This window comes from the organism of the source record quoted next, unplaced genomic scaffold, assembly GCF_019419815.1.
Source record: "Pyrus x bretschneideri cultivar Hongxiangsu unplaced genomic scaffold, Pyrus_bretschneideri_v1 Contig19, whole genome shotgun sequence".
Taxonomy (NCBI): domain Eukaryota; kingdom Viridiplantae; phylum Streptophyta; class Magnoliopsida; order Rosales; family Rosaceae; genus Pyrus; species Pyrus x bretschneideri.
The window spans coordinates 245,291-257,335 of record NW_025999490.1 but is presented as its reverse complement, the minus strand read 5'-3'; the positions used below and the strand labels follow the sequence as shown (position 1 = coordinate 257,335).

The 12,045-nt window shown below is 35.3% G+C and overlaps 1 protein-coding gene across 1 annotated transcript; it reads right to left on the bottom strand.

The window, feature by feature from the left end:
- Window positions 1–4,658: 4,658 nt before the first annotated feature.
- On the bottom strand, window positions 4,659–7,103 carry LOC103953243 (polygalacturonase QRT3). The gene is made up of 3 exons (XM_009364979.3): window positions 6,590–7,103; window positions 6,199–6,435; window positions 4,659–5,949 (listed from the first exon to the last, which is right to left on the bottom strand). Exons 1-3 carry the CDS (start codon window positions 6,833–6,835, stop codon window positions 4,891–4,893), a joined length of 1,542 nt encoding a protein of 513 aa, XP_009363254.1. The 5' UTR covers window positions 6,836–7,103; the 3' UTR covers window positions 4,659–4,890.
- Between the last annotated feature and the right edge of the window lie 4,942 nt (window positions 7,104–12,045).

The following is a 12,045-nucleotide window of genomic DNA, read 5'->3' as shown; positions in this document are numbered from 1 at the left end:
TTAAAGCGTCTGTACAAATCTTTAAGTACATTTTGCCGTTTCAACATCCGAATCCTCTTTCTTATCCTACATTCCAATTTCCGGCCTTAAATTCCATAAGCATAAAGCATGTGCTGACAACCAGCTTAGCTGTAGGAACGAGAGGATCAGAACCGATCCTGCAAAAACCCCTTTGTTTTATTAGTTTTGCTTTTCCTTTCTTTCTCGTTTTTTGCTGCATGGAAAGCAAAGCACTAAAGAGAGGCCTTTTACACTTTATTTCACAGAAAAACACAGAATAAGTTGGCTTTCGATTAATTAGGACCACTAAGCGGGTGGTTGAGACTTGTATTCTATGCATTTGCTATTTCTTGCGCGGTTGTGGGCATGAAGAAATTTTTGTGCATACCCAAAAAATCGTCACGTGGTGCTATTATTTTATTTGTTATAATATGAGTAACCGATAAAATTGATATATTCCACTTTTAAATTATAATTAGAAACTATTATAACACTGCGTGGAGAGTATACTAAAAAATTACTCGTGAGCATTGAGGAGTTGGTGATGTATACCATAAAAAGCTTAGTGTTGTGACAGTACTAATTAACTCACATTTAAGTTAATTTTCAGGTTTAGTCTACTGACTCTACTCTTGCAATTATGAGTCCCATGTTCACAAGTTGGTTCGTCCATATCTTCTTCAATGTGCATTTAAGTACAGCATGTATGATGCTTGTCTATGATTGAGTGCTTTAATTTATGATAATTTGGTTATGCAGGTGCTTTAGTGAACAAAATGTTTATTTTAATTTCTCAATATTGTTTAACGAGACAATCTGATATAATTGTTGACCCTAAAAACTACCAAGCCTACGTGGCGCGCAGGCCGAGTAATTAATAAGCTAACTACGTCATTCGGTTGTGTGCGGGGCGTGCCAACTCGTCGGCCGAGCTCGGCCGAGGAGTAAAATGTGTTGATGTCACGTTGGGCGTGCTGCTGACTTCTTGATATTGCGACTGCAGCCGAGGAAGGAACACGTCTCGACCTTCGGGTTCTACAGCCTGAAGACAAGGCTGTTAATCTTGCGAAGTTCACAGATTGTCGGCGTCGGGTTCGGTCACGATGATTATATTCGTAAAAGTATAAGCATGCCGAACCGATACCAAACTATACGGACACAAGTACTCAAAAGAGATGTATGTCTTGATGGTAAATGTGGTTCGGTCGTCAAGATGCCGAGCTCTAAAACTTACTTGTGAATATCCAATCATAAAACAACTCGGTGTTCAATGTGCCAAGCCCTGTAATCTGTAACACCTCACTTTGTCAAAAAGGCTAATGAGATGACCTCTGCCAGCAAGAACTCGAAAATCCTTCTTGGCCAAGACTTGGATAAATAACCAGTCTGCCTCGACGTCATGCTATTTATCCAAACTGAAGGTGCTCCGGGGTCTGCTGATTCTGCGGCAATAGTGCTGTTTATCCAAACTGAAGATGTGTTAGCAGAAAAAGAAAATAAAAATCTAAAGGTGTTTGAGAGGTTTCGCATAGAGCGAGAGTTTGCGCAGGACAGTTTGTGTGTTGAGTTAGAGAAAGGTTTGAATGATGCACTCCCCTGTGTATATATAGCAGCAAACCTACTCCTAGCCAAACCAGAGATGTATCCGAACTAAAACTCCCAAATCTAATCTGATTAGGATTCGGCCAATCTAAGTTCCAATATGTTTCTGAACCAAGCTCTATAATGAATCATATTCACTCCTAAATTCCCAACACCTTCAACTCTGAAACCTCCTTGTTGTACCAAGACTCGACTTCTTCACTCTTATCCAAATCAATCATTCTTGCAACAGGACTCGGCCGACCTGATTGGCCACTTATAACAGCTTGGACGGCCCATAGTAGTTTTGGAAAAGCATTGGACCGAACACAAATATAAGCTTGGCCCAATAATATTATTTTGGGCCCAAACAATTATGTTTAGAGTTCAGATGGTGAACATTGATTTGTTAGGTTAGGATAATAGGATTAAATGTTTGATAAGTGAATATTGTCGGTTTTAACATATAAGTATGCATGCAAAATCGCACCAAGTTTTGCTTGATTTAAGTTGGATAGTGCTATTCACACACCTATTTTTACTTCACAAACACCTTTTTTATATTATAGTCATTTATCATCTTCAGTTCATTTGATTTGACGATTGAAAATTGAGAAGGTTATATGAGAAGTAAAAATAAATATGTAAATAAAATTACCTATAAGTATATGTTTTTTTTTTTTTTCATTTGAGAGAAATGAATTTTGCACCTTTTTTCACCTCGTAAATATCAACATTTTATGCTTTCATCATTTAATTGAACAAATCAAAAGAGAATTAGAGCAGAAATTCAATAACGAGAATTAAAAAGAGTGTAGAAAGTAATAAATGGTGTGTATCAATCATTTCTCTTTTTCTCGGCCAAGGATCCTCTTTGTGGGGATACAGAGATCAATCAATTGTGTCCGTTTATCGTACATCGTGCGGTCAGTTTTCGTTAAGTACTATTTATATTCAATTTTAAATTCAAAATTCAATATGATTTTTAACCACGTAATGTACAATAAACGAACTCAATTGATTAATTCTTTGAATCCCCATAAAAGGATCCAAAATGGATCTATTCCCTTTTTCTCTATGTACATGACTTTTTTTCTTCTTCGGTTTAAGATAAGCACTTGGACCGATAACAGATAAATAAAGCGTTAAATAAGATTGGACGGTGAAATTATTATATACTCCTAGATGTGCCGACAATTACCCAATTCTTTATTTATTTGGGCCTAATTTCTTGTGAAGGTACAGTTTGGTACGTGGGATGGGACGAAACAGAGTGGGATAAGGCGTTCCATCCCACGTTTGGTGCGCCTAAAACGGGTGGAATGAGCTGTTCCACGGGACGAGATTTGGCTGAATTTTCGTTCCACCTCACCCTCCTGGAACGACTCGTTCCACATTCGTGGAACACAAAATTATAACCTCTATGTCTCCTTCTTCTTCCTCCTTGTTTCCATCCGAGGGCATCTTTGCTCCCGCTCTGTTCCGTTCCGTTCCGTCCTGTCCCGTCCCGTCCCGTCTGCATACCAAACGATAGAGAACCTTATCAACTTTAGTTAGGATTTAGCCCAAACATTTTTGGGCCTTAAAATCCAGGATCACATATATGGAAGGTATTTGGATAAAAATAAAAAATAAAAAGTACCAAAAAAAGTCAAGAAAAAAAAGAACGTAGAAGGAAAATATTGAAACACGCAAAGTTTAATTGATATCAAAGTTGAGAAATATATACCTCCTCTACTCTTGTCCAATTCACAATCAGAGACAATAATTGTAAAAGTTCCTGCATCTCAATTATAGTGTAAAAATTTAACGAGAATGATATATCTTTTGAGTAAAAAACAAATGAATTAGAACTGAGATCACACTTTCAAAATGAAGCTTGAGAAAAGTTTTCGCCGTTCAACGTATTGATCCTACACAGAATACAAGAGGTTAGAAAAGTTTGAAAATTTTGCATATCTCGAACTAGGCCTAATCTTCTTCTTTTTTTTCTTCCCAGAAGCTTCCAGCAAGCAGGCGAGAGTCCTTAAAAGATGCTAGAGGAGGTTTTGAGATTTTCGCTTTAAAAAATCACTTACAAAAATACAAATACATTACGCTACAACGATAATTCTAAGTATATAAATGCAAAACAAACTCCGCGATCAGTCACAATTCTATTGGGCTTATTTGATGCCTGATTTTATTCTTAGTTTTTGGTTTTGAATATACACATCAACTACTTGAGTTATAATCTCTCAATAAATCTTCAACGGTAACCTTAAGTCTCTACTCTCTTATTTGAAAAGTCCATCAGTAGTTAATAGTAATTGATTAAAATGGTAAAAAAATTAAAGATTTTGATTGCCCAACTAATTATACGCTTTTAATGACTCATCATATCATCTTAGTAAACCCACTATTTCACTCTTATAGATTCAAAATTTTTTTTTTTTGAATTGGTTAGTTCAACACTTGGATGTTGTAGAATCATTAAAACGATCAATTTTTCAAAAATATTTGCCCAAGCATCGAGGTCCTGTGTTCAACTCACTCCGCACCTAAGTAGCTTGTATGTATGAAAAAAATAAAACATTGACGAATGAGTCATGACTAATGGCCAACCACCTTCGGCATATATATAGAATAGAAAGATTAGTTCCACTATCTATTCAAAAGCTTGGACTTTTGGTCATCTCGGCTTCCTACTCCACGCAACTTCTACCTGACATTTGTTTGTATAATCCCTTATTATTATGTGTACACGTCCACACCCACGATATCACATTGTCATGTTTTTCAAAACTATATGTAAAATATCATCACCAGAGTATGGAACGAGTTTACTTTCACGTGACATTTCATTCCACGTAAGTTGCTCTTGTTTTATAAATTCTCTAAAATTGTTTCCGAATGATTTTCAATCCCTCGTCATCTCTACTTAATCATTTAAAATTTTGACTTGTGTTGAAATGTTATTGTCACGTGTAACAAGAAAAGCCTTTTATTTGATTCGTCAATTTCTAGTACACAAATTCAGCAATGAACCATATTCAAAACATGACCTTTGACAAAGCAACAAGACATTGTGGCCTAAGTTTTACAGATGTATCGTATTTGGTTTATTTCTTTAACTCAAACTACTATTACAAGTTACAACATGTATATGAATATATTTATATATCTTCTGTGGTATAATTAATAGTATAAATCATGACTAAAAAAAGGGCAAATGATCAAAAAGAAAATGGCAAAATGTTGCCATCCTCCCCAACCTATTCACAATTTGTCCAGTCAATAATCTTGACACAAATTTAGGTCAGCTAGCTTTCAGTTTGCCACTCCTTGATCAACTGTCACAAAAACAGAAGCCGGAACCGCCACATTCGACTCGATTACAATACGGTTATTCGACATGTTCCTCAGGGCATGGTTTGGGAACGCGTTGCCACCGGAACTTAGCGTGTATTGAACGTGCCGAATAAGGTTAGGAAATAGTAAAATTGGATTGAAATCTACGGTCCATGAGCTCCCATTGCCTTGCACAGACCTCCTTCCAACTGTGCCCTTTATGTTCATACCCCTCACATTGTTCCTGTCCACATATACTTGTTCAACCTCTTTGAAAGGCCCATTTGTTTGGTCCAATTGAACAATCCCTATCCCCTTATTGAACCCACTAAACATGTTGTTTACAATATTGACCCCATTGGCAACCCCTTTTATTGATTTTAGGACAATGTATGCATCACCAAGGAAAAAACTATTGGAGATATCAAGCTGCACTGGATCTTCGGCAACAATGCCGGTGTAGTCCATGTACGAATTCACGATTCGTGTTTGTGTCAACCCGGGCAATCTCAAATAAATTCCCGTGCCGCCAAATCCGGTGGCCTTATTGTAGCAATGGACCCCGGAAAGTATGTTGGCCGGACCTGAAATCATAATGCCAACGGCAGCGGAAAAAATCACCACATCTGTCACAGCATTGTCATTCCCCATTAGGTTAATCGCAGTCCCTGAAAAGTTCCTTTCGCCATGATCACCACCGGCGGTGATGTGTTGCCCTAGGAAGGAATTCCGGATGTAGGTTTCGTGGCCACTTTGGACTAGGATCCCATTGGTGGTGAAATGTGTTATGTAACAATTGTCTATGCTGGTCCTAAGTGAGTTTATGACAGAAATGCCCCCTCCCCTGTAGTTAGAGTCCAACAATAGGTCCTTGAGAGTTATGTACTCATAGTTGTAGGATGATGATGAAAGCTGCGCAGACATTGAGCTCTCTTTTTTGGTTTCTTCTTTCATGTTACCGGATGATGTTGGCGATAAATCAATTAGGTAACCATTAGCTGGAAAATCATCCGAGGCGCGTAACGTTCCTCCATGAATCTGTTTCATAAAAACAAGAATGTTCAAGTTAAACAAGTATTACATAAAGCTAATCACATTACTTAATTCAAATCATGATGCTGACATGTATTTGACCAACAATTAGGAAACATATATTAGACTAGGAAAATTCCACAAGGTGAGTCATAGGATGACCATTTGACATAACGTACGTGTATCAGAATTTCGTGGAAACTTTATGATAGACTTTTATCAATATTTAAGAAAATAACGTAAATTGGAGCATACCATAAGGTTTCCTACTCCAGCTCCAGGCAACCTCAAGGGCCTGCTGATCAGATAAAGGCCACCCTCAAGATTGATCTGGGCACCTCCAAGATTGGCAATTCCCTCTATCAAGAACCCTTCAGTTGGGCCTCTAAATGCATCAGCCATTGCTTGAGCAAGTGCATCAGTGCTGTCTCTGCTCCCCGTCGGATCAGCACCGTACGATGTCACGTGATAAACACGTGGACTAGTGCTCCCCTGCACCAACCATCACCCATTTTTCAACAACATGGGCTAACAAGTTACACATAATTTCAACAACAAAGACTCCATCCCAACATTATAACCAAGAATTAAACAACCAAATTACAAAATAAAAATCTATAATTTATGCACAAAGGGATTGACTTACCGTTGGCGGAGCAATAAGGCTAGGACTAGGGGAGGGTAGGATTGAAGATGGTGCAACAGAAATCGAATCATGGCGGATGAGTGATGCCTTGAACTCTTGCAGTTTTCGCAAATGATCGTTGTAATTGCCACTGGGAAACTGACGATAACCCATTTGAGAATCTGCGTAGGCATGAATTACGATGAAGCTACAAAATCCCATGAAGATTGACCATATTAGAGCCGTTTTCGGCATTATTGCCTCCATACCTAAACTCCTCTGTTTTTCCTCTGTTTTTCTCTGCGTTTCTAGCAATGTCAGATGCAAGAAGTTGGGATATATTTGATCGCTTTATATGTGCGGGAGAGAGAGAGAGGAAAACAGAAAGAGAGAAAGGAGGAGTAAGGGGACATGGAAAGAGAAGGGGCTAACTAATATTTGCTGAGAAAATGGTACGAAATGTTTTCCTAGATAATATTATGGGATCATACAAAGGACACCACCCTTCAAATGCTGGTATTTATACAAATGAAATGATGATGAGAAACCCTTAAAATAATTGCGTCTTGTCTTTGTTGTTTTCATAACTGATGAGAGATTTTAATTTTTGTTTTAATTAATCTTTCTCTAACAGAAAAGTAAGCAGTTACCAGATTCTTACTTTTGGGACCCCAACAAGTTTGACAAAGTTTATAAGGTATTTTTACAAAGCAAGCCAACCTGCTACCTGCAATCTAACCTTGTACTTGATTTGGGTCCAGTGTAGGAGTTCCACCTCATTGGGTTTGGTTGATCTATTTATTGACTTTTAATGACACACTTCACACTATATATTCATAACCAATATTTATGTTGAGCGGTATTACTAATCTAAGTTGCACTGAAAGAAAAGTGTTGTTTGAACTTGAGGCACAATTGGTTGAAAAGAAATATCCTATCTCCCAGGATATTATTTATCAACATATCTTGAAACACTAACTTTAGTCCTTCCTCAAAAAGGGGGCTTTCCCACTAATGTGGCATCATTTTACTGTCGAAAAAGAATAATCGAAACCATTCGTGTTATTTGCCATCATCTAAAGATCAATTTAATAAAAAAAAGCATTCACTCTAGAGATAGTTAATTTATGTGTCAAACAAACCAATGATTATGATAACAAGTTATGAATGATCAATTTCTTCGATTTATATGAATGAGTAACGATTTCTAAATCGAATAAAATTTTCTAAAGATGAAATGATAAATGATAATAAAGAGAATGAATAGTCCGATTATGAAATTTGTACGATAAAACGATTCAGGTTAGTAGGAAAGAACTACAATATTTGTTCTTTACATGTCATAAGTCATTTTTTATTGTAGAGAATAACTTCTATGCAACGGGATGATCTCGAGAATAAGTTCAAGCAAAGAGAATGTAAATGTGGTTATATTTTCATTATATTGTAGTTTTTTTTTGTGCGTCGCAGACTCACAATGTAATTTACAAATAAGATGGAAATGCACATCACCCCATATGTAATCAATTTATTGGCATGAGAAAAGGTGCTTAATCTAATTGCTCTTGGGGTGGGTTCATTGTTTGAGAAGAATCATATGTCTTTGGTGCATAATTTGAGAAGTAAAACGACAAAGAATGCCTATGAGGTTTTGGTTCATCCTCCTCCTTTTCTTTGGGCTCTGAAAGAAAAGAATGCCTGTTGTCATTTGTAGTCTGTCATCTGTAACTACACATTCAATAGAATCAGCACACGATGGCCATTGATTATATTTTTCAAATAATGAAATGCATGCTTACTCGATCCAAGCTCACACTCCATGCAATCAAGGACTCAAGATATCAATGTATTTTACTAGATTTGAAAATTTTTGGGTTAAATTGTTTTGTTTGGCATTTTTTTTTATCTTAAAATTATATAGTGGTGTGATATCCACATACCCCTTTTTACTTCTCACACTCTTTTAATTTTAGGTCGTCGGATTGGATGAATTGAAGAAGATTAAAAGACATAAATTAACAAAAGATGTGAGAGAAGTAAAAAGGGGTATGTGGATAGCACATCCCATTATATATTATTCTGAATACAAATTACCATCCAAATCAATAAGGGATTGTGTTGTGGGGGTCAAACCCTAGAATTCTTTCGGTCACATCTACTCGTGAATAAATTTTCGGTGGTCACATCTTATGAAAAAAAAAATAAAACCTATAAGTTGAGGATGGACAAATGACATTACTATATATACCACCTAATTAATGCAATAATATAGTGCGCCTTATTATATACCATGTAAGAGGGGAAACAAAGTTAACATTCTCCAATTGGACTTGAAATTTCTTATCCTTCTTTTTAGCAAAAACGAAGAAAACAGCTATGACAAAGTCGGGTGTATACACTTGTGTCTATTTCTCATCATGCGATTTAACAAGTTACGAGAAAGATCGATACACTATAAGTTTTACTACAGTAGTACTACACTTACGGAGTATTTAGTCGTGCCCTGCCTTTAATGATAACCAGTGGCCAAGTAGAAAACAAACATTTAGTTCCGACCATTTCATCACAACCCTAATTTATGAAAAACTTTACCATTGTGTATATGCAAAGCGCAGCAAACCATATGATGGAAGGACAAACCGAAGGTCACGGGCATGCATGAGTACACTTTTTCAGTGTGTGAAAGGCCACCAAGCTGCATCAAAACAAAGAGTACTTTCCTCCTTGTGGGTCAGTTTCAATACGTACATGAATCTATAATTGCTTGGTCTTTGCTTTGTCACTTAAGGTCACCAAATATTAATTGCATCACGACAATCAAGTAGGGGAATATTAGGTAGCTATAGATATCCTAACTCTCAAACTATATTCTTTGTTTTTGTTTGCCTTGCTATTACACATCACTTCGTTTTTCTAATTTTAATGTATAAGTAAGTTTGGTTGTTTTAGTAGACAAGCAAACCCTAAAAAATTATCTTTTCATGTACACAATCATGATAACTAAATGAAAATGATATGCTTGTTTAACAGTCAGATATTCCAAATTAATCAAATCGATAGAAAGGGAGATCGAATTCTAGTGTAAAGAGGCGGAGAAACTACTCTGGCAAGTTGGCCTAACCCATTGTTTGATAGTTATTCCACAATTATAATAATAATATAGAATTACAATATAAGTTAATGAGTGGAGTGAATGATTGAGGAAGGTGAGATGAGAAGACAAAGAATTCCATGGTGGTGCCTGCCTTCATTGATGCTGTTGGGTAAGGTTACCTCAAACTCGTTCTTCATTTTGAAGAAACCATAGAAAGCAAAATTAAACTTGGAAACTTGCTTTGCTTGTGGCTGACGCCAACCCAGTTACCCCACCTAGCTACTAGCTTTGCCCTTTTTAATGAGTTCGATCGTATTGAAACAGTACAATATATATTCTGTATACTTATTATCTATTTGAAGACTGTATTCAGTATATGATGCATTTCATCTCTCCAAACATTTCACATGCAGCTCCAGTTTCATTGCACGCCTGTGTGGAGAATATTAAAAGACAGTTCTTATGCCAAATTTATATGATTCACGTGATAAAATCAAAGGTGAAATCAGTTAACTTTATTTGTTAAGATTGGTGTCTCCATGGTATAGGGTGTGAGAAAAGTTTTACTAAACTTTGCATGTCCTCATAAGGATTTAGATTATTTCTCATATTGCAAATTGATTTTTTATTATGAAACTTCAACTGTTTTCAATGATTATTTTATAATTTCAATATGATTTGTTTAATTGAAATTGCCATTCACACTGTACTTGTAGGTTTTAATTACTATGATAATGTTGCTCAGTAAAAAGGTAAAAGAAAATGTATAACGCCATAGAAATGTACCATACAATTATACAAATAAAAAAAACAACCTTCAAGAATGAATTGCTTCCTTGGTCATCAATTGGATATAAGAATCTTGGAAAGGTACAAATTTGGCTCAAGAATTAATAGTGACGAGGGTCCTTTTTCATGGTTGGATTAGCGACCAAAGTTGAATGAATTGGCATGGATTTAAATATCGCATACAATGAAGCCTTTAAGAGAAGGGATCTCTATTTTTTTTGAAAAATAAGGACATTCTCTTAACCGTTAGATTTGGCTTTAATGAAATCCTATAGTTGAGATTCTGTGGCCTGTGATGTAATCTCAGCCATAGAATTTCATTAAAGTCAAATCTAATGGTCAAGAAGGTGTCCCCATTTTTTTTTGAAACATGGGATCCCTTCCTTAAAGGCCCTGTCGCATACATTATAGAAGCTAATTTATCATGTCTATGTACTAACAAAGAAAAAGAAAAAGTTATAGACGGGTGGGGAAAACTCGGTTTTCATACACCATCTTCAATTTGTGGGATAAAATTTAAAATATAAGCTTTAAAACTCCTCTAAACCATCTCCAACCTTGGGCTAAAATAAGCTTTGGGGAGAAAATATATTTTTGGGCTAGATTCTCCTAGAAATTAAGTCTAGCTTAAATTATTCAAGATCCACCAAACGATCATATTTCTAACCTTTTTCTTTTTGTTTTTTACTTATAATCCAATGACTGTGATCAAATGAAATCAAATCTAATGGTAAAAAAAAAAAGATTTGATGGACCAAAATTAAATCTAAAATCTAAAATAATTTAAAGAAATTATTTAAATCAAATTCCACCTAAAACTTTATAAATACCTATGTATTTGTATTTGTATTTTTTAATTATTTGTCATAATTTAAATATTTTTAGGTTAAAATGTTCATAAAAATAATTTAAGATAATCTACTTAAATTTTATTTGAAAAAAAAAAAGGCTAAAATCATAGTTTTAAGCCATAAACAGTTTCTAGGTTATGGGTTAAAAATTTTTTGTTTAAGTTTTTAAGTTTTATCCCCAAGGGTTGGAGATGGTCTTGGAGAGGGGCGGTTTGATAACTATTTGGTTTTTAGTTTTTCTCACTTTTTTGAAATTTGAAAACCAAGAATTGAAAACTACTTTGTTGAGTTTTCAAAATTTGGCATTGAGTTTTCACTATTTGCTTTTGAATTTTTAAATTTTCTTTAAACTGAAAGTAGTTACCAAACAAGATTTCAGTTAAAAAAATAATAAAAATAAAAAACTGAAAACGAAGTAGTTATCATCTAAATTATGCATATGGTGACGGGAAAAAAACTAAGAAGGAAAGAAAGAAACGGGCATGTGTGGAGCATGACAACTGAATTCACAAAAGCACTAAACCATGATGTTTTGGTGAACAGATGCCTCGACAGACTAATAAATAACTATTTACACGAAGTTCATAATTTTTGATAAAATTTTATTTGAACATGTCAATATATTTTGAAAGAAGAACTAATAAAAAGTACCTTACGAACAAAAATTTCGCCGGAAAACACTTTGAAACTTTTTCTTACTATTAGGGATTTTTTGTATTATAATTAAGGACAAAAAACAAAAA